This window comes from Zonotrichia albicollis, chromosome 3 (assembly GCF_047830755.1).
Source record: "Zonotrichia albicollis isolate bZonAlb1 chromosome 3, bZonAlb1.hap1, whole genome shotgun sequence".
Classification (NCBI taxonomy): Eukaryota; Metazoa; Chordata; class Aves; order Passeriformes; family Passerellidae; genus Zonotrichia; species Zonotrichia albicollis.
In genome coordinates, this window is record NC_133821.1 from 24,295,142 (window position 1) to 24,318,041 (window position 22,900).

The window sequence follows — 22,900 nt, forward strand, 5'->3', positions numbered from 1 at the left end:
AAAACAATTAAAAGCTCATTTCCTGGTTTTTAGATAAACCTACAGATTCTCTGATTTTTAGGGGTAATTAGATTTATTTTGATGTGTATCACAGTCCAAAGTGTTCCTGTTGGACAGCTAGCTGTCTGTAATACAATTTACTTGTAGCCAGGATGTAATTTCTTTTCAGTCACTTCTTTTCCTTGTGATGGTTTTTGCTAAAGAGTTCAAAATCCTTTTGTCTCCTCTCATGTAAATTGCACTTTAAAAGCTTAGGGCTCTTTGTACAATCATGAGAAATGCCATTATTTATATTTATTTAAAGCTTCCTTTAAATTAATTTTTTGCAATATCAGGAAAAATTCTCTACTATAGCTGAGAAACCACTGATCACTCACAGGCAGTGAGATGTGTGCACCAGGTGCAGGCAGGTGGAGAGGGACCCCCGTGAGATGGGCAGTGAGAAAGCAGCCACGGGCACTGACACCTAATTCCTCTCTGCAAGGCAGCAAATGATGCCTTTCTCCCTGCTTTGCACAGCTCCTGCTCCGCCAGGACAGATCCTTTGCTGCCTGCAGATTGACTCTGCTGCCTGGAATGTCTGTTTTGTTGGCCACGAGCAGATTTAAACAACTTTTCCTGTGCCTTCTCTTCCTCATGGCTTGGCAGGAGCACAAAGTGTTGAGGCAAAGTTTGGGAGGGAAAAAAGCTCCAAACCTCAAAAAAACCCCAGAGTGTTTTAAACTCTGTTGGACATGGTGGTGATAGTAGACTTAAAAAAGAAGTGACAAGACCACACCCAACGATTAACCTTGCATGCCTTCTTTAGGATGGCTTCATTTTGCTCTTTGCGCTCTGCTTGAGACTTAGCACTTGTGATCTAATGCCAAAATCTGTCTAAAATATACCTTTGGTCTCCACCTCTGTGGGAATACCTTAATCTCTGAACTGTGCCAAAGCTGCGCTGCTGCAGACTGGCCTCCAATTTTTTTGTTATAAAGAAAGAGTGACAGTATCTGCAGAGAGGGCACTAAGCCCCTGGGCAGGCAGGCAGATATATTTGTTTCATTTTAATTCTCAGTGGACCTTTATTTTATCCTGATTCAATTGCTTACTCAAGGGCACGATTTTTTTTCTTTTTTTTGTGGGCCCTTAATGCATTAAACATTTATCCAGGTCAAGGAAGCATCAGATATATTTTGCATTGTCTTAAGAGTCACAACTAAACTTCAGTGGTGACCGTGGCCAAGGGGAAGTGGAAGAATGTGAATTGGGAACTGGATTTGTGTGTAGAGTGGAGAGAATAAAAAACTCCTGTGCTGTAAACACAGAGGTTTTAAAACCTCAAGGCTGAGGGATCATCTGAATGTAAATTTTATTTTCTGACAGCTGTTCTTGACTTAGTTTTATTACTGGGAAATGCACATAGGCACGTTTTTTGTAATTCAATAATGTTCCAGTCCAAATCACTTTTGACTATGAGCATTTTCTGGCACGCTCTTGTATTGCAGCTACACCTTCTTTAAGAGGCTCAGGTGTCTATATTCTGTGCAGAAGTGTCCTCTTACAAAAGTGCTGAGGCTCTCAGCTGGCTTGTGAGGAAATGAAAGAGATTAAGGTAGCAGGTTGTCAAGGCAATGGAACACAGATTAACTACTTATGTCCTCACATTGCCCACATGTGATCTTAAAAAAACCCTTTTAAGTAGCCTTTGAAGACAAATCCCAAAACTTGAGCTGAAAAGGTTCACTGAAGCCTTTCTTTCAGAATTCCATTTTATTTAGAAATAAAACTGATGTATTTGCTGCAATCACAGAATCCAATCTGTTTGAATTGCATACTCTTTAGGCCTTTTAAAACAAAATACTTGAGCTGATCTTGAACTTCTTGGGATTTAAAAGAAGTTAAAAGAAAATTATCCCAAGGTGTGATCTGCTAAATTATGTGGGCTGTCAAATCCCACCCACCAACCAGTGTCAAATATGAACAAGGAGACTTGAGCTTGTGCTGGAACACAGCTGTCAGGAGTATCAGTGGTAAATTGCTAAACTTTCATTTTTATTTGAAAAATGGAATCTACCTTCACTGTTAAGGATCTGTTTTATATCATACACATATCATACTTACACAATTTTATCATTCAATAAAAATGTACATTTTCAGGCATTCGTCATGTTAGATATTTGCTTTTTTGTTTGAATAGGTGAATGGCCATATTAATATGGTTAATACTATTAATTATGGTTATATGAATGTTTACCAGGAGTGCTAATCGCTATCATTAATTCACTGACATTTTTAAATGTGGCTGCACCTGTGTTCTCATCCAGATGCCCGGAGAGCAATGGGAATTGCTAAATGCCCCAATTACATTGGTTGCTTCACAATAAAAAACAAGAGCTGTGCAGTTTTGGGAGTCTGATCAATAAACTGCAAATTCTGAACTTGCTGGTGTTTCCTCATCTCTGCATCTGTAGTCTCTCTAGTCCCTACCCAGAGAACAAATTCTAAACAAACACGAGCATTATTCATCTCCCTGCTCTGTGAAAGTCATACAAAGACTCCCACATCGCCTTGAAAAACAGTTGGAGAGTAGTTCTTTACTATTTGTAAATGATCAACATATTTATACCTGCAAATATCAGATGGGTTAAGTTCTTAAACGTTTTCTCTCTTTCCCTACCTTGCTGCTTGTATGATTATTTTTGAATGAAGTGGGTATTTTCAGTTAGACAATCTTAGGGTGTAAGGTGGATAAAAAATGTTTCATTTAATTAAGGATCAGTGAAGTTGCCCTAACTTGCTCTGGTGTATCTGTCCTTTTACTCACCTTATTTTGCAGGAATTAATTAGTTTTTCTGTTCACAAGTATTTGGTTGCAGTAACTATCACTAACCACAGTTCGTCAGTAGTTCAAGGAGTTGCTAAAAAGCTCTAAGCAATTGTTTCACACACAGCCCCAGGCTCTTTCCTGACGTGTGTGCAGCCTCCTAGGAGAGCTATCCTGGTGCTGTGTGACTATAATATGGAATGGACAATGTTTTTGTTTATTTTGTTTGCTTTGTAAACAAGATTTCAGCTTTCACTTGCCTTCATAGTTTACCCAGAGTTGTATCCACAATTAATTCGGGTGAAATCTTTTGATTTGGGGCAGAACTGAGAGGTTTGGGTGCCCCCAGATCAGCTCATGGATAAGAAGTTTTCATAAAAAGCAGGACTAACAGGCTGCAGAGCCAGGTAAAAGGATGTAAACAAGTGTGGAGTGACTGAAACCTTTTGCTGTTTCCCTTTGAGGGCCAAGCTGGGAGATGCCTGCATTGCCAAGCCTTCCTCGTGACTGGCTGAGAGGACAGAGTGAGAAGATGGGGATGGAGAATTGCTTGCTCAGTGTTTTTTCTTCTTTATAGCTTCTAAAGTCATACTCCTCGTCAAGGACCTTCTGCTGTGTACTTGAGGTTTTCTCAGTCCCTTCAGAAGCACAGAGAGTTTCACAGCCATGGCACCACCTAGAAAAAGCTGGGTAGGAGTGTGCAGCCCTGGGCCTGAGGATTCACTCCCAATATCCTTCTTAACTGAAATTGGAAATGGTTATAACTTTTCAGGTGCTTGGTTTATTAGCCACAGACAATTCCTGCAGGAAGCTGGTTGATTAAATGGCAAAACAATTCTGTTCAAAGCCCAGTTTTGTCTCAAGCTAGTTCTGATGGAAGAGGTTGTCTGTGATTCCCTAAACAGCATGTAGATAATTAAGCAAAAGCCCTTGTGGTTCTCAAGCCTCCAGCATTTGTGAATGGTCTATAAATGTGCCTATTGCTGTAGTCCAATTTCTGTTCATTACTTGATCTTTAGTAATGCTGCAGCAAAACTAGATGGCTCAAATATTTATTTAATATATACCTTTAAAGTAGCAAGCCAAAATGTCACAGACTAGTAATGAGAAAATGTCCCCCAGGTTATTAAACTTGTATATCTTGTTTGCTTTTCATTGTAGTCTGTACAGTTTGTGTTTTGTCTCTTGAAAATTTCCTTGATGACTGTTTGATGTATCTGACACTGAGTTTTTCAGTGTCAGGCTATTTAATTTATTAGCCTGTGGAAAACTGATAGGTGGAGATTGGTATCTTGCTTCCATTCTTATTTTTGAGTCTGTTTTTTGATTTTTAATCAATGTCTGGTGCACAAGGCCCCACTGGCAATGCAGAAGAAGAAAGGTGTCACAGTTTGGGGTTTACAGCCCCCATGGCTGGAGAGGATGTGGGTCTGCTCTTTTCTGTGCCAAGGCACTGGAGGCTGGCACATCTCTGCACAGCCTCTTCAGTGCTCACAGCCACATCAGGCCTGCAGGGAGACTGGCTCATTCTGCCTTCAGATTTCTACCAGAATATCAGTAGTTTTATTTGCCTTTGTACCTGCTATTTGCTTGTGCTTTTTGAGATAATTTGTTGGTTTCATTTTTCTATCCCTGCCTCTAAAAGAAGAGCAAGCCTTTTTGTGTTTGTCTGATGTGCAGCATATTTTCAGGAGCATGACACAGACTAGAAGCATGGTTTCAAAGCCATCGTATTGCAAGTAAATTCAGGAAACCATCTCTGCAAATGTTCCTCTGTTGTTCTTTCTGAAAGATCAATCCTGACTGGAAGTAAGGACCTTTGATCTGAAGAGGTACAGAGTGCACACATTGAGCTGTTCCACTCCCATCTAGAGGGAATCAGTCCATCTGTAAGCATTTCTTGCAGTATTCCCACCCTCATGCTTCTAGCCTTAGACAAAAATGAGAGATCTTGAAATCTGATAACTGCAAGGTACCCTCTTGTTCTTCTGCTGTAGAACTTGCAATGATTCTGCTCCTGAAGAATTAAAGTTAAAGCTTAGATGGCAATGTGTTTCACAGAGCTAAAATATCTATGGCTTCTTTTAAATTTGGTAAGAGCATTTGTGTGTTCAGCACTCCTGAAAATCAATGCACCAGTCTGAGATCTGAACCTAATTGTAAGTTGGTACAAAGTTGAACAAATTCACACAAATGTACATAGGAGGCATACAAGTCTATAGGTAAGAGGGGTAAAAAGTTGAGAGGAAGCTCTATTTAACTGAGTTTCACCTTCCTTGCCTTATTTCACTCTGTTTTCTACCTCTTTTCAATTTTGGAGTGTTTTCCCCTCCCCACAGCAGCTGTTTTACAGTAGATCATATGTGGTACCCAGGCATCACCTCCACCTCAGGATTCAGCTCTCCAAGTGCAGGACTTCCCATGAAGATGAGCAGTGACAGTATTACAGGTCATAACTCTTTTGTTCTCAAAAGTATTTACAAGTAGTATAATTTCACCTACAAGTCAAGAGGGATGCTTGAAAAATACCTTGCTTTGCAGGATTTTCTTGGTGAAGAAACTGCATTTCTGCCTGTGATTCCCAAGTCACTGGTGTCCACATGTGTGCAGGGTTGAAATGCCTGTGAATCTCTTCAGTGTAACCTCTGTGTGTGTTTGTGGGTGTTGACATTAATGAGTTGGACTTTCAAGTGCTGTAACAGCAAGGGAAGGCAGAGTGCACTGAACAACCCCTCACCCCATCTCCTTTTCCAAGTTCACACAATCTGTGAACAAAGCAAATATTTTGCTAAGTTTTATATAAGATGTCAGTCTTCTAGGCTGTTCTTCTTATTAAAGATCACTGCCGTGGCAGGCTCTTCCCCTTGTGTTTTAGCTGTATGAGCAGCATCATTTCCTGTTTTTCCAGGCAAACTGTCATAAACATCACTCTCCAAGGAGATGCAGAAGGTAGAATTTTTGTAAACTGATGGTGGGACTTGAGCAGTTTATCTCCAGTGAGAGCTGTCTGTTTATTCTTGCCAAAGGCATTAGCTGGAGATTATTGGTGCTCTTGATTGCTGGAAATGTGTAACTGAATGAGAGAAAAAGTATTTCATATCTAAAGAAAGGATATTGCATTGGGTTTTCTTCTCAATGATTGCAAATAGAGCCATGCTTCCTCAATAATACTTGTAGTCTAGGGCTGCTTCCTGTCATTGCCACTGGCCATTACTGAATATTTCACAATAAGTGGCAGTTTTCCTCTTTTTATGTCAGCCCCATCCTCAAAATGATGTTTACAGCATTCACTGTCCTGCCTGTTGGGTCCCATTCTTGCCTCTATGAAAGGGTTTGTTAAAGCCCAGAAAAATGGGATTTAATAACTCTCCCACATGTTGGTAGGTTTGGTTTTTTGGTGTTTTTTTTTTTTCCCTAGTCTTGTCTATGATCAGTAATTCTCATCCAGCTAGATTTTCAAATCCACTTTTAATATCAGCTCACAACTTCTTTAGTTCTGAATGACCACATCAGCAAAATATCTAAAAGTTCAGTATCTTTCCTTTGTGAGCCTTGCCAGAAACAGGAATGATTTCTCCCTGCATGTCTTTTAACTTAAGAAACAATGGAAAATGTTGTCTTCAGACCCTCTTGCTCTCTAGGATAGGTATCCTTGGAGGACTCAGGGTCCCAAGGGTTTTTCTCAGTTCTTGGCTGAAGAGGTGAGCAAAAAAAATCCTTTTCTGAGTTCTGGAGTTTCATTGCTCTTAGTAAAATAGAGTTCCTTAGGAAATGCTTCCTGGGTCAGAAAGCCAACAGTGCAGAAAGGGCTAACTACAGAATCAACTGGGGGAAGAAAAGAGACTAGACAAGACTGGAATTGACAATTTCTAGGCTGGAAAAAAATACAAGCAGAAATAACTATCATTTGCTTCACCTGTGCAATGTAACTAAAGTGAGAAAGCTTCTTCAGTCACCATAGAACAAGATTTTGTCCATAAAATTTTTATAAATCTTAAACAGTGAAAATGAGGTAGCAGGATTGTTTCTCATTTGCTTCAAGCACCGGACTTTTATTCTGAAATAGGATGAGCTTAAAGACAAATACAATCTGGGGCTAAATTAGAGCCTTTCATATATTAAAAAACCAGTACTGCAAGTCACAGATCAAAAGAAGAAAAATCCATCATTTTACTAAAAAATCCTCCTGCTTGCAGGAAGACAGAAGTCAAATCTGATTCAAGTGGTGTCTTCCCTGTGGGCAGAGCAGTGCTGTGATGTGGTGATAAAGGACTGGACATGGGTGGAGAGCTCTGATTTTCACCAGCAGAGAAGGCAGAGGCTTGGCTTGGGGGTGCTTGTGTTGGATCCTGTCAGTCAGGGCTGGAATGCCCACTGAGGTGTTTGGGAAAGGAGAGGCTGCTCCAGCACAGCGATGTCTGTGCGCCTGAGCTTCACTCTGCTCTTCTCACACTCACTTCCCTGAGCTCTCCTAGTGCCTGGTTAGAAGCTGAGCAGTTTGCTCAAGGAGCCTTATCAGAGTTTCCTCTGGGAAATTGGTGTCTGTAGTGTTACACAGACATGGTGGGTCAGGCTGAGTTCCCAAGACTTTGTGTGTAACAGGAAAGCAGCAGATAATTGCAGTTTAATAAAGCCCCTTGATGCCCTCGTCTGCTGGATAATAACTCCAATTGACAGTTCATGTTTTCAGCCATGTAAATTTAAAAAAATTATTATTTATGTTTCAAAGAAGATTTACCCTAAATAATAGACTCTTTAACCTTAGATCTTAAGCAGTGTTTGAGACAAATAGGAGGCTTTAGGGTTTTTTACTGGCCTGGGAATCATGTAAATTAAACCACTCTAAGTATACCTATTTGAAGAGTTCTTAAATTTGCTGTTTGTATTTTTAGAATGATTTTGAGCTCCAAGGGAAGGAGCTTTCTTGTGAAAATCAAATCTCAGGCACTCCAGTGTTGTGTTGCAAAGACACCAAGTCCCTGTGTGCTGTTGCACTTACAGCCGCTGTTCACAGGCAGTTACATCCAAAGCCACATCTGGATGTGAAGTTACATGCAGAGCCCATAGCTCTGAGGCCTGGCTGAGGATGTGTCATCCTCCTCAGGCTCTGGGGGCACAGCTGGAAGTGATGGTGTTTATGAGCTGCTCCTGCCCATACCTCCTGCCCTGGCGTGTGGGGCCTGGTTGCTTAGGAGCAGATCTGTGAGGTGGCAGTGGTGTTTATCTCTTGGCCTTCAGCAGATAAGGAGTGTTAATTTGTAGTTCATATTGTAGCTGACTTTCCCTGTGGTTTATTAAATCCAGTGTGTTTAAGCAGTGAAAGCTTTCATTGAGCTGAGTTTCCCAGCTGTATTAAAAGCTCAGCGCAGCGGGCGTCGGATGTGAGCTCTCAGAGCAGGGCAGGGTTTAATACCACTGTGACATTTCCAAGAGTGTCTAGGGGAATGCACTGTGCCTGCATATTGCATTTCAAGAGCACTTTACTATTTGCTAGCCTTTTTATTTTTCTTGAATTTCAGATTCCTAAGGGGGTTGGACTGAAAGGGAAGAGTTTTTATGCTTCCCTAAAATAACCGCTTACGTCTCGTTCCACGCAAATTGAATCCCCCCCCACAACTTTTCACACCACAAATGTGCAGCAGAAAGAAGAAAAGAAGCAGAGAGCCTGCCTCAGTACTGGGCCATAGCCAGTGCTATTCCTCTGTCACTGTCTCCCTTTTCTGCCCCAATCCCCAAATTCCTCCCATTTTCCTGCCTTTTGCCCACCTTCACTTTCTCCAGGTCTCCTGTCAGAGCAGCTGGCATTAGCAGAGCTCTTGGCCAGCACTCAGAGTCAGACACAGCCACATGTGCCACTCTTGTGGGCTGGAAGATGAAGAATATAGCTGGTTATGTCATGTGTAAAGCAGAGTCTCACAGATCCCATCTTGTGAGCTGCAGCCTGCTGTAGATGACAAAGGGAGAAAGCTGGTTTGTGTGGCACCAGGGACACAGCAAAGTAGCAAGGCTTATTATATTCTTATTTTCACTTTCAGTTCACAATTTAAATACCCCCACAAGGAACAAATTTACTCTGCTTATAACAGTCTTTTTGAATGATAATGTCATCAGAAATTTCATTTTCCCTTTGCCCAAGAAGTCAATAGCTGTTTTCTGCAAGGCAGAGATATTGTAATCTCTACAATTATTCAGTACTGTACACCAAAAGGCTTTAGGATCTGTCATTTACTCAATGTGATAAGTGTTTGTGCAGTATTTATACTTATTTTCTTGGTACTTGTCTTTTTGGTACTATTCCAATTTAAATGTGGTAATAAAAATCCTGTAGTGCAAATATATTTCAGCTCATGTAAAGGAATGGGATCAGCAGCTCACACATTTAACTGTCGTAATCAGAGGAAATGTTCTTAATGCAAGCAAGAGCAATAGAATTTGGTCCTCAAATGTCTAGATTTGCAATTTCTGAGTACTCAGGTGTGTGATTACTGGCAGGCTAAAGTGCTTTGTGAGATTGGGGTAGAAAGAGCTCCTGCCAAATTCTCCTAAAATTTCTTCTTTCTTCCCTGAGCAGAGAGGAATTGCACTCCCCTGGTGATACAGGCACTCCCACTGGAAAGGAGCCGGGTGGAAAGAAAAAAGAGCAAAAGATGCTTTTCTATGCATCAGATGTCTGAAGTGCTCCATACCTGTAGGGAGCTCAGCTGCAGCATGGGACCTGTTCTCAGCCCCTGTGCAGATGGATGCAGCCCTGAACAGGCACAGGTTTGGGTCGGTTGGCAGCTCTGCTCTAGTCCAAGTAGCATCCCCTCTCCTTGAGCTTTCCCATGCCATATGGACATGTCTGATGGAGGGGCAAGGAGGGATTGTCTAAGAGCAGGCTGGAGAAACTCTCAGGGACAGCATCTGTGTTTACTTTTCTGTTGTTACTGCGCTTCATGGCAGCCACAGACCCTTTCCTGTGCATGATTGCAGTCACCCCAGGTAGATCCTGACAGGCTGGTGGGATAAGAGAAATAAAGCAATCTGTGAGAGCTTCACTGTGCTTGAACAGAGTTATACAGAAACTCAAACAGCTACATTTTCTGTAAGTGCAACTAATTATTGCTGCATTGTTGCCTCACTGAAAGTGGCCCAGGTTCAAAGCAGGATTTGGTTTTGTGCTTCAGGCAGTAGGGTTATGTGCTTGTACCAGATGGAGCTTTTAAATTTTCATCAGCAGGTTTATAAACACAAGAATATCTATCCTTTTATCTGCCCCCAGCTCTTTTACTAATTAGTTGCAAATGCTGAACTTCAATTAGCATGGAGTGGAGGAACAGATGAAATAATATACATTCTTACTCATGATTATCCATCATGTGAGAATGAAATAGACATTAATAATGACTGTTTCAGTTTTTTGGCGCTTTTCTATTGGTGCTTTTTTTCCCCCCTTTAATACTTGGTAGTAAAAATGAGTGAAAATAGCTAAAAATAATGAGCCAGATTCTCTGGTGATGAAATCCTATTGCAGGCAGAGAAGTGAGAGTTTTCAGCCTTGCTCATTTTTGCCTTGACCCCTGTAGGTGTGTTGGGTCAAGCCAACACAAGGGTGTGCGACAGCTGTGTTGTTAAGTTTGCCATGGAAGGATTTTACAAAGGCATTTATAAAACTACATTTTCCTGCTGCTGAGAGGTGGCCAGAGAGGTCTGGGCTTTGAAGCAGCACTGCTGTGTGTTATGAGAGAATCTCAGATTTTCTGAGGGGTGCATGTGCACGGAGAGGCAAAGGGATTGATGAGTTGAATGCTGTCTTTGCCTTTAGCAGCACGTTTGCTGGCCTACAACCTGTGCTTGTGTGCTCTGTGTGTGCTCCAGCTGAGAGGCTCTTTCTGGACCCTGCAGGCATCCTGCTGCTGTGCTTGTTGCCTGTGGTTTATAAATCATTCAGGAGATTTGCACCTTTCAACAGCAGCACCAGCTCTTTAGAGGGTATCAAGGAAGGATCTCTACCTTAACTGGTAACTTTTAGGCAGGAAAAGGTTGGGGTGTATTCTCAAACATCAGTCTTGGCACACAGTTTGAGAATGTATGGGGAAATTGTCAGGAAAGCTGAGGAAAGGCAGCACTTTGTGAGGTATAGATTGGTTCTGGGAATTCTGCATCCAACTTTTCATGTCATAGAATCATAGAATGCTGAGGGGTTGGAGTGGACCTTAAAAACCACATAGTCCCAACCCCTGCCATGGATAGGGACACCTCCCCCTAGATCAGGCTGCTCAAGGTCTTATCCAGCCTGGCTTTGAACACTCCAGGACTGGGACATCCAGCCCTGTTGGCTGTCTTGCCTTAAGAAGGCTTTGCTGGAAAAGTAATCCACTAGGAGGATAGGGCCTACTGTTGGGAAATAGAGATGCATAAATCTGAACCAGTAACTGGAAGAAAACTGTTCTCACAATAATAATAATGATGATGAAATATGTTCTGACTAATCACACTCCAGAATATACCCCTGAGACACTTGCTGGTCACTTCGTGGTGGGTTGTGCTTCAACATAAGGATGTCAGCTTTGTGGGCCATACTGAGTGTGGAATAAAAAGCAGTAGAGTCTCTGAAGTTGGAAAAGACCTTTAAAAACATTGAGTCCAGCCATAAACCTCACACTGCCGAGTCCACCACTGAACCATGTCCCCAAGTGCCACATCTACATGTTGTTTAAACACCTCCAGAGTTGGTGACTCAGCCACTTCCCTGGGCAGCCTGTTCCAGTGCCTGGCAACCCTTTCTGTAGAGTTATCTTTCCTAATACCCAAACTTAGATGGTAGGAGAAAGGCAAAGCAGCATTGCTGAAGTCTCCCCTGACAACATGAAACCAACAGAATTTTTCTTTTCCCGAGTCATGCAGGCTTGGTGTGTGTAGTGGAGGCAGCTGCTGCTCTGTCACAAAATGTGGCTGTGAGCAGGAGGTAGCAAAAGGCCAGCACAGCCCAGGGGTCTGCAATTGCCACAGTCCAGTGGCTCTGGAGTCCAGTTGCCACTTGATTGAATTATCAGAGATGCAAGAGGCTTCAGTTGTAACCTAGCATGGGCTGAAGGGTTACTGAGGAAAAATGGACCCGTTCTCTGCTCTGCTATGCTGATGCCAGAGCTCACTGGTAAAAGAAGGCCACCAAGCTTTTCTTTGTACTGCATTGGAAGTGACACTGCAAGGGGAGGGAAAGTTCTATTTAAAATTGCATAATCAGAGATGAAGGGCAATTGGGAAGAAAGATCAAAGATAGGAAGGAGGGACAGGAAGAAAGAGATGAGGTACACTGTGTCTGCACAGACAGCTAATTTCCCGTTAATGAACCCTTGCTTAGGAAGGGAAGGGTGGCTCTCTGTACCAGGAGAGAAAAACAGCCTTCTGCCACTGCACTGAGACTCCCTTTGAACATGGTCTCCTACCAGAATGAAGGGCTGCACTCTGCTTCACATCTCACAGAATTAGAAAAGACCAAGCTATTTTCTGACTGCCTGCATCCTGCTTATGTAACTTGCAGATGACGGCTGTGCAACCTCTGGCTGAGCCCTGGAAAATTTCCTTGTCGGTGACTCAGGTGCTTGGCAAACAGTCTGGTGCAGTGGGCTTGGAGATGAGATTGCAGTCAGAGGCACTGCCTGGCTACCAGAGCCCAATTCAAGGTCTCTTTGTGGAATTTCTTCCTCCTGGAAGCTGGCTGATTGTCCTGGTCTTGTCGCTGCCAAGTGTCCCTGTTGTGCTGTGTTAATTAGTGCAAAGCATCCCCTTGATTGCTGTGAAGCAAGAGAAAACCACAGCCCTGTTATCCAGAGATGTGGGTCAGCAAGGAACGAGGAGAAGAGCTAGGCAAGAACAAGTCCTTGGCCTTTGCATTAATTTTATCCATAAAAATTCCATCAGAGGACTGGGAGAGCGTTTAGTGCAGCAGGGCTGCAAAAGTGGGATTTCATGGGGAAGCACAGAGTCCCCCTTTGCAGTCCTCATTGTGAAACTCCATGCAGTCACCAGAACAGTGCTGGTTTGGAGGCTGTGAATCTGGCTGAAAGCTGGAGGTCAGGACTGCACATTGTGCTGGAGTAAAGTTGACACTATTAAAAGTAAGGATTAGACCCAGGGGTGAGGGAAAAAACTGAAACAGATGCAGAAGTGTCTTAGCTGCAAACCAGACTTCCTTGTGGGTCAGCTGTCATCTCCAGGAGCAACAGAGCCCAATTTCCACCTCTTTGGAAGTGTAACTGAGAGGAGCCAGGAGATCTGTACCACCATGTAGGTCCAGTCACTGCAGTGTCAAGGCTGGGACAACTGTGAGGTGCCCAGATCAGCCCATCGTACACCAACCTGTGCAGGAAGGCCCTGGGGCAGCCCAGCTGTGTTCAGAGCAGCACTTGCTTTGCTCATGCAAAGAGCCTGTGTGCCAGACTGCAGTGGGAGGGGGACAGAAAAAGACTTTGCCACAGGGATGACCTGGTGACTAATGAGTTTCATTGATCCTCTGCTTGCAGGAGAGAGCAATCCATCATCTGCAGCTCCTGCAGCCGGTTCTGCTGAAGGCCCTCAGGAAGCAAACGTGAGCTGTTACCTAAAAGCAGGGCTGTGTGAGCCCTCTGAACCTAATGGTGTGCTCTCATGGATGCATGAACATGATGGTGCAGAAGATCCCAGCATCAGGGACTCTCTGGATGGCTTCTACAAAATGTATTGCAGACAGCAGCCAGAGAGAGAGGACCTGACCTACGAGGCTGCCTCGCGGTGTCTGTCACAGAAGATGTCAGAGCTGGAGCAAAAAGATGGGACAAAGTACGTGTCACGATGCCTGCAAATGGCACAGCTGGTCTTGAACAGAGATGGATGTAAGATCTTTCCAAACCACCCCCCTTCTGCTTGCTTCTCAAAGCCAGCTGAAGGAGAAGTCTTGTTGGAAAACAGGAGGAGGACACCTGGACTCTCAGATGATGTCTTGCAGTTCCTCTTGGAACAAACAAAGGCAGAACGTAGCCCTGATGTGTCACACAAGAAGTGAGCAAGACACTGCTTTGTTTGTGTCATGGAGGCTTTGCTTTCACTCCAGAAAGAGGTGATTTTCTTGGACAGACATTGTTCTCCAAGCACCACCTTCAGCACCAGCTGCTCCATAGAGGGTTCACCCACACCTTGCTCTCTGAGGGCAGCACTGCTTTAGGAGCCCCTGTGCAACTGCCTGGGATGTGTTGACTGATGCAGTACTTGTTGCTGGGACATCAAACATATAATTTATACCTACCAGGATTTTAAACTGGCCTGCATCCTTACCCCAGGGTAACAGTGGTCCAGGCCAAATTCAGCCCCTGGGTGGGCATTGCTGTCCAGTGCTGTTGGCTAGAACAGAATGTTTGATTAACCTTGGCATGGTGTGCTCCAGCCCTGCAGAGGGAAAGTTAAGATTTTGTTTGGAATATTTGTCTCCACAGGGTGCCTGTTAGCTCTGTGTTTTTACCTACAGACATATAACCCCACAGTTCATTACTGCAATGCCAAGTGAGTTTTTCTGACAGAAAAAATGTGTGTGTGCATGAGAAAGAGAAAATACAGCTCTGGGTATGCTCTCTGACAGTGCTTCTGTCCTATTTACCTCCTCACCATTACCTCCCCCAACAACCTTCAGTTCCTTTCTGACTTTCATGGTGGTGCTAATGAGATCCCTGGGGGAAAGTTCGCTTTAAAATGAAATGGATCTCTCTGAGCCCAAAGAGGCTGATGTCAGTCAGCAACAGAGCAATGAGCCCACACAGACACTTCAGGTTTCTCTCTCAGAAGCCTCCCAGCTCGGTGGCTTCTTTGTTGCTTTACTGCCTCTGCCAGGCAGATAAATGTCTTTGTGCATGTTTTCCACCCCCTGGCCTGTGGACTGAAGAGCAGTTTGCTGTAGTGATGTTGTTGGCTGGCTGGGGAGGCCATTCTGCAGTGTGGGTGTGAGCAAGGAAGCACAGAGTGCCAGGGGAAGGGAAGTGTTTAAGATGACAGCAGATGGGCAAGGGAGAAGGACACAAAGGGTGGTTGGGCTCTCAAAGGTCACCATCGGTGTGGTTGCTCCAGTACAGCCAGAGGGCTCACACCAGTTTTGGTATTTGGTGTCCTGTGTTTGCCAGCCCAGCTGCAAACCTCTCACCCACTCCCTGTCCACAGTGGCCAGATCTCAGAGTGGGTGTTTGTGTTCCTGCATGTCACATTCCCTGCTGCAGTCCCACATGGGGCTGCTATTCCTGCCTTGCTGCCCCTGGCAGATTGGCACAGCTCTGTGCTCTGCAGGTGTTTCCAGCAAAGGCAATGGAAATTTGGCTGCTGCCTTCAGTCAGAGCAGGAGGGGGCCCAGCTGGCTGCAAGTTATGGCCAAAGTCTTAGGACTTGCTTTAATTTCTTTTTGCAAATAGAGAAATTAAATAGATTTATATTGGAAGTGCCTGGGTTTAGTTTCCTGTCCCTGAGTCATCATGGAACCAACACATTTAGCTTTGTGGTGGTCCTGCTGTGTGTGTTGCTTGCTTGCTTTATGGCAGAGGTGTTGTACATGTGCAGGAGGGCACACAGAATATTGGAGCAGACCTTCAGCTCCCCCAGCATTACTCAAGTTAATAATGCTAAGGGGGAAAAAAAGAGGTGGGGATGCAGCATCATTTCTGTAGCAGCAAACAAACCCACAGGTGCTTGTGTATCAAAATCCAGATGAAAGCATCCTGCTGGCAAAAACTAGAGAGAATGGCAATATCAGCTAGTTTAGCCACAGCTACAGCTGGAAAAAGCAAGCATGCTCCTGAGTGTGCTGTCAGTAGTGACAGTAACATCATGGCCCCTCTGCCAGCTCGCTCTGCTTAACCCCACAGATCTGTCACAGCCTCAGGGACACTGGTTTGACAGATGTAGGGAGATACTGCTGAGGATGTACAGGGAAAAAGGAAGGTCTTCATTGTGAATCACATGTTGTTGCTTTTAATCTTTGCCAGTGTTTATGCTGTTCCACACAGTTAAATTAGCTGCTGTGCAAAGCCCCTTAACTGCCATTTTAAGGGAAGTAAACTCCCATGAAGAGAGAGATGGAGAAACCAGAGGTCTGCATCTGAATTCCTTCAATTGCTATGTTTGGTTTGTTGATGAATTGGTCAGTGGTTTAGGTTAGCTTAAAAACCATCTGATCTCCTAATCAAACTTAAAAAAAAAATTAAAAAGAAAGCCAAAGACATTCAATTTCCACAAAGAGAGCTTGCAGAAAAATAGGAAGTTCCTGCTCTTCAAGAGAGATCTGCTGCTACTGATGTTTGAGACATCCCTACTGGGTTTTGATGGAAGGGCAAAGAAGCTCAGAATGACAAAACAGAGAAAAGGTGGCTGCTGGAAGAGCATGAAGAGAGATACTGGCAGAGGAGAGCATGAAACTGTTCAATTTTAAGGATCAACGTAGGCAGAACAGACTGGATGCAGCTGAAAAATTTGGATTATGACTCATATCTACAAATCTTGTCTGGCATCTTGCAGAGGACATGGTAATGTCTGTGCTGCTGAAACATGCAGTCTTTCGAGAAGTTTGCAGAATCAGGAGTGGTGCAGCTCTGTGCACTGCTCACTTCCAGTGGATCATGGATATGACTATCCATGGCTTCCTCAAGGGAAAAAGCAGTCATTTTGCATGGCAAGTACCAGGAGTGGTATGAAGCCCTCAGAGAAATGTCCCATGTTCTGCCCATTTCCCCCCAGCCTGTGCACTAATCTGAGAAACTGAGTTTATTCCTGGGAGGTGAAGTGCCTTCCTCTCTCCCTGGCTTGCACTTGACTTAGTTTTGACACTTGTGTGGTTTCAGCTGTCCTTCTCTCCCCAGCTTGTTGGCTTCCCCAGCACTGGAGTTCTCACCTGTGCTGGCAAAGCCAGCTGCTGGCACCTCTGTTCATCCCCCTGTGTGTGTGGGGGGGCTGCTTTAGCAAAGGCATTTGGGGGCTCACACTGCAGAACAAATGCAAGGGATTTTTTTCCTTCTGTTTGTTCAAGGCTCACAGCCAAGGAGCAGCTCTCTGAGCCTTAGAACAACCTGAAAACCTACGCCACCTTTCATGGCTCTGGGTATACCAAATCCCACAAGATCCTAAGCAAAGTGTGTAAGTGAAGTAAAAGATGGGGAATCAGTCCCATAAGGTGGGACAAGCAAGGCCAAAATTGATTTCCCATTGCCAAGTAGGAGGAGCACAGGGCATGGTGAGGATTTGCCTTGGCCCGGGGGTTTCCCTGCTGCCCAGCCCAGATCCACATCCCAGCCAGGTCTGTTAGAGGTGTGTGTGTGCTTTGGGGTGGCTGTTGGGCCCCTGAGCTGGGCCAGCATCCCCAGAGGGGTGAGGGAGCTGCTGCAGGCACTGAGCCCTGCCCATGCCCTGCAGCCACTGGAGTGGCCCCGGGGCTCGGCCAGGGCCAGCTCTGGCAGGCTGAGTTTGCCTCTACTCCCTGCCATGAATGCCTGATCCAAGCTCTTGTGCCATCCTTGCTGAGTGCTGCTGCTGTTCAGGCATTCCCTGCCTGGGAGCTGCTCCAGGACGTTTGGTATCAATGGCCTCTCTGCTGCTCACTCCGACTGCATTTTTATTTTCCCTCCCACTCGCCTGCTGGTGGGAGGTGCTGATTCATGCCAGCGACCTACCCAGTCCTGCAGCCCAGAGCAGCCAGGGAGAGCTGAGCTCCTGCCACAGGTGCTGCAGCAAGCCCTGAGCTGGCTCAGTGAAGTGAATGGAGCCAGGGCTGTTTACACCCCAGGGGATTTTCCCCCAGGAGTTTAAGGTGCTTTGGTGTGCCTGGATGTATCAGGACACATGTTGTTAAAACTGCCATAAGACAGGCAGTGTGCATCCTGTGTAAATGTGGCTATTCCATTACTGAGCATTGGTGATTTTGTGTGGGGCATATGTTTTCCCACAACACAGAAGTTCATGTTAAAAATACCCTGTTCTGTAGGCTTTCCCTAATGACTATTTTCCCCCACACACTGGTTAGGCAACAGCATATGCCAGCATTTCTTCCTTAAAAGTAAAATCTGGCACATAGCACACAGAGCATGAAATAAAAAGATGTGATTAAAGCAATAGCTGGAGCTAACCAAAGCCAAAAAACTTCTGGCAGAAAGGTCAAACCTTTTTTAAAATTGCCTTTGCCTGTTTGTTTGCAGATGCTGAGACTTGGGAGGGAAAGTCTTGTAATGAAAGAACAACTGTCATAGAAAATTTGACCCTCAGTACAAGGCAAACAAACTTTCACTTGCATTGGAAGGTAGGTTCTTGTAATGGGAAATGTCAGTCAGCCTTAGGCAGGTGTCACTTTCCAGTGTTTTCCAGTCTCACTGCTGTGAGGGATGAGCCAGGAATGGTGCTAAATGGGTGCTAAAATCAGCACCTCCTGGCCAGAGAAACAGAGTGATTCTGTAATTAAGGATACTGAGGTGGGGATGCTGTGCCCTGCAACACATTTTCAGTGTGACTTCCACCAATTAGTTTTTTTTTAAGTTGCCAGCATCTTGTTTTGGGTATCTGAGAGCTTCAAAGAAAGAGTGGAAGGGCAGAGGGCATTTACACCACGTCTCTAACAGCAATTTCCCTCAAAACCCTGCAATTAGAGGTTCAAACAAGAATAGAGATTCTGCATCTGTGGTCCAGGCCCCCCTGTTTAAGAAGCAGCTCAGCACGTGTTCTGTGAGGCCAGCTTGGTTTCGGTCCTGGTTTTTGCATCTTCCCTGGGTCTGGCTGGTCCCTGGGGCAGGCTGAGCACCACATGGTAAAGGTGTGAGTGCAGGCAAGTGCCATGGCTGGGTTCTGTCTCTGGGACTGTTCATGCTGCTTGTCTGGTGTTCCAGAATAGCCTGGTTGCACGTGAATTAGTAGGAAAAAAAGTCCTTCTGGCATGAGGAGACAGACTGCTGTTTTGAGGGCTGGAGGAGTCTTTCCAAAGGCAGCAGTGCATTAGGCTGAAAATGCAAGGTGTGCTGGACAAGCATCAGACTGATTCCTGTGCCCTTCTTCCTGTTCCCATTCCCATGGGGTGATTCTGCAGCTGATTTTTCCCCAAAAACATCAGGCCCAGTGTGCCTCATCTGAGTGCTGGCAAAGCCACCCACTGTGGCTTGGTCTTTCTTACATCCAGCAGAGTCTCTTTTCCTGTTTGGATCACATTCCCACCATCAGGGTTACTAGACAAATTTACACAGATGGAGCATCTTCCTGCTATTTTCATTTCCCAAGGCTGCCTTTAAGCTTAAGCCTATTAAGATTTTTTCATAAGCACACAGCATTTCACACAAAGGGCCTAAAAGTCTTAAAATTGGGGTATGCAAAAGGAAAAGGATATTCTAAGGGGAAAAGGTGCTAGCAAAATATCCTCCTGCATTTTGCAGGTTGTGCTCTCTCTTTCCTAGGCTTTTCTTGCAATTGGGTTTTGTTCTTTGTGCCAGTGGCGATTCAGACAAAGGTGATGGAAAATTTCTTGGGGGATTCCTTTTCCTTTTGCTGTGTGAATACCGCTGTCATAAAATAGATCTCTCAAAACTGTGTTTTCAGTCTGCAATTATCTGCAAGGGCATAATTGGATTATTTTTTTAGCACATACATTGTTCAGTAATAAAAATTTTACTCTGAAATCATTACAGTCTGTTGCAGAAATCTATATGCTTTTATGCTACAAAATGGAAATTTGCCTCTGAAATTTCCATGACACTATCAAGCACAGAACAGTATTGTTCTTACCAAACAGAACCCTTGCTGAGAGTCAAAGTGCTATAAATATTTAAAGAAATTAATTACTAAATAAGCCAGAGTAGTGCCCCAGTCTTTAAATATTAAATGAAACATGCACAGTTGACAAAAAGCAGGCAGAAACACTGAATGGGGCAATTTAATGGCCTAAATGTAATTATTTGCAGTGCAAAGGCAACTAATAAAGTAATTTTTGCTTAATGACAAGCAGTACTCAAAATACAAGGGCTTAAGTGTCCACATTTTGCTTGCTGAAAGAAATTTCTATCCTGTTTTTTATTCTCCTGCAGAAGCCTCAAAGTTCACCAAGGAGGTTAATTAGCCAGTGTGAGTGGAAAAAGGGCAGGGGGCATTGGCAGGGGTTGTTACATGAAGGGTTTTCTTTGGGGCAGCATCTGGGTGTGCAGCTCAGCTGTGCCCACCTGCAGGGAGAGATGTTCCAGCTGCTCCCTAAGCATCAGCTGCCTGAGAACTGCTGTCCTGCAGTGATGCTAATCCTCCAAAAGGCAGCCCAGAGAGATGTGGGGCAGCTTTTGGGCATTGTTATTGTCCAGGACTCCTCTCTGGTCAGGGGGTGTTGGGTGCCCTCACTTCCCCGCTGGTAGAGGAGGAGGCACCCAGGGCTGCAGAGGTTGCTTCTGTTGTCAGCAAGGCAATTTGGTGACAGCTGAGGCTGGGAGAAGGTTTAGTCATAGCCCAGTTTATAAAGCCATGAGTAATTGTGTCAGGGCTGCTTGTGCCCCTGCTCCAAAAGATCCAAAAGCTGCATCTTATCTTGATGGCCAATTCCTCTGGAGTGGTTAGTTTGGACTTGGAGTCCAGCAAATAATTTTCATGGAATCAGGTGAGAAGTGGCAGCTCAAAAAAAATGAAGTCTTGTGACTAAAAATGCCAATGGTGCCCACATTATTAGGCAAATTCCAACTTTCTCTTCTAGGAGGAGATGTGCCTGTTGGTTCCCATCAGTGTCATCTTTCCCATGGAGACATTTACCAGTGGAATTGCAGGAGCTCACTTGCATTTCCTGCCTGGAGCAAGCAATGCCAGCAAGTTGCTAACTAGGGAAGGACCTAGGAAGTGGCACTTCATGCTGACTGCAGTATGGAAAAATTGCCCCTAGGCTCCAAAGTTTCTTTTCCTTTTCCCTTTTCCCTTTCCCCTTTCCCTTTTCCCTTTCCCTTTTCCCTTTCCCTTTTCCCTTTCCCTTTTCCCTTTTCCCTTTCCCTTTCCCTTTTTCCTTTCCCTTTTCCCTTTTCCCTTTTCCCTTTTCCCTTTTCCCTTTTCCCTTTCCCTTTTCCCTTTCCCTTTTCCCTTTCCCTTTTCCCTTTTCCCTTTTCCCTTTCCCTTTTCCCTTTTCCCTTTCCCTTTCCCTTTTCCCTTTTCCCTTTTCCCCTTTCCCTTTTCCCCTTTCCCTTTTCCCCTTTCCCCTTTCCCCTTTCCCCTTTCCCTTTTCCCTTTCCCTTTTCCCTTTTCCCTTTTCCCTTTCCTTTCCTTTCCTTTCCTTTCCTTTCCTTTCCTTTCCTTTCCTTTCCTTTCCTTTCCTTTCCTTTCCTTTCCTTTCCTTTCCTTTCCTTTCCTTTCCTTTCCTTTCCTTTCCTTTCCTTTCCTTTCCTTTCCTTTCCTTTCCTTTCCTTTCCTTTCCTTTCCTTTCCTTTCCTTTCCTTTCCTTTCCTTTTTCCTATCTATCATTTTAAACTTATTTTTGTATTGCAGCACAATCCAGTTTTCTGCCATCTGATCTAACAGAGAGAAGGCTGACTGGGGAGGAAGAGAGGTGTGTGAGCAGTATATGGGAAAATGTTCTGTGGAAAACCTGGGATGTTGGATAAATGGTTGTGTTTATACTCGGTCTTCCCTCTCTCACCTCTGTTTTGGGCTTGGCTTTGTTTTGGGTTTGGTGGTTTCTTTTCTTTCCTTCTGCAGCCTGTGAGTGTAATCCAGAAGCCCTGAGGATTTCTGTCAGGAGCACAGGGCTTTTTCCAGAAGACCACAGCAGGGTCTGTGCATGTATTTTTCATACCATTTAATAGTTATGACATCCCTTGTAGTCTTATTTTAAACCTCTTTTCAGTTGGGCCATACAATATTTGACCTCATTTCTGTGGAATAGATACATCACTGAAAAACAGGAGCTAGAAGGATCCTGCATGGAAGAGTAGATGGTTACAAGTGAAGAAAAAAATTTTTTTTTTAAGAAGACTAAGAAAGACAATTCAGGAAGAGTTGGACTGAACTTTTAAGGTTCTCAAGCAAAAATACCCTGTAAATTCTTTGAATTTTTTAATGAAGAAAGTCTTTTGACACTAAAGACTGGAAGTCAGTTTCTAGCAGCTTTTTCTGCACTGCCTAAGTGTATGTGGCATGAATAAAACCCACAGTGTGAGGTGCTATATAAATACAGAAAACTAAAAAAAGATATTTGCCCATGCTACAGAAATCACCCATCTGTACCACACAGGGTCTCAGCTGCAGCTCAGCTTGCTGGGCACTGGTGCCATGTGCTAAGGCCACAGGTGGTGACAGTCCTGTTCCACTTTTGTGCAAGAAGGACCCAAAAATGTGTCAGCTGTGCAGCTCCACCATCCCTTATGTTGCAATGAGCATTGCATATGGCAAGGTTTCTGAAAGGATTTTGGTTTTGTTAGGGAAGCTGGATAGATGGTGGCCTTCAGGTGCAATTGTCTTTCTCCAGACCCATCCTCTCAGCACCTCCTGAATGAAAGAGCTGAGTTTGTTCATAAAATGGGCTGCAGTATTTTAATGCCATGAAAACTAATTGGCATGTAAGAATGAAGATAATCCCCACTAGCACACCTAATTAGAAGAGCAATCCTCATTTTCCTCATGCAGTCTCTGCTCAATTTAGAAGGAGCTCAGGCACAGAAATTGCTTGTCATCCTTTGAAGTTTCAGCTTCTAGCAAGAGCCAAATGTGTAAATTTCTAAAGCATTTGTATTTGAGAGAATCCCACAGGATAAATAGTGTTTATTCATAGAGCAGTAGATTGTCACAACATTGCCAGGCATGGATGTCACTGCAGTCAGAGTACTGACACATCTGAGAAAGGAGGTTGGGGTGTGTCACTCACAGTGATCAAATGAAATGTGCCTTTGCCTGCAGTAATCCTGATTTAGTGCAGTCACAGCTCTCTCCTGATCTGCAGAGAAACTCACCCCAGCTGATACCTGGCTGTAAAAGTCCACGTGAAGTGACAGTGCCTTGAGAACAGAGGCTGACTTAATTAATTAACTGTGGGCAAGATGCTTGGATGCTCTGGTTTTCCAGTGCTGGCAGAAGAGTCTGTGGGATCCTGTTTTGGAATACTACCCCCGAAGA

At 44.3% G+C, this 22,900-nt stretch overlaps 1 protein-coding gene across 8 annotated transcripts in view; it reads left to right on the forward strand.

Annotated features, from left to right (window-relative positions):
* SHLD1 (shieldin complex subunit 1) overlaps nt 1-21,338 on the forward strand; it is a 40,972-nt gene extending 19,634 nt beyond the window's left edge. For 6 of the 8 annotated variants that reach the window (XM_026794922.2, XM_026794925.2, XM_026794924.2 and 3 more), the window contains exons 4-7: nt 13,315-16,326; nt 17,989-18,089; nt 20,502-20,663; nt 21,278-21,338. In XM_026794922.2, the coding sequence (XP_026650723.1) occupies nt 13,315-13,832 (518 nt within the window). In that variant the 3' untranslated portion in view covers nt 13,833-16,326; nt 17,989-18,089; nt 20,502-20,663; nt 21,278-21,338. Of the gene's footprint in view, nt 1-13,314; nt 16,327-17,988; nt 19,828-20,501; nt 20,664-21,277 lie in introns of those variants that run through there. The other 2 variants (XM_074536960.1, XM_026794920.2) reach the window with 2 other exon arrangements.
* Nucleotides 21,339-22,900: the final 1,562 nt, after the last annotated feature.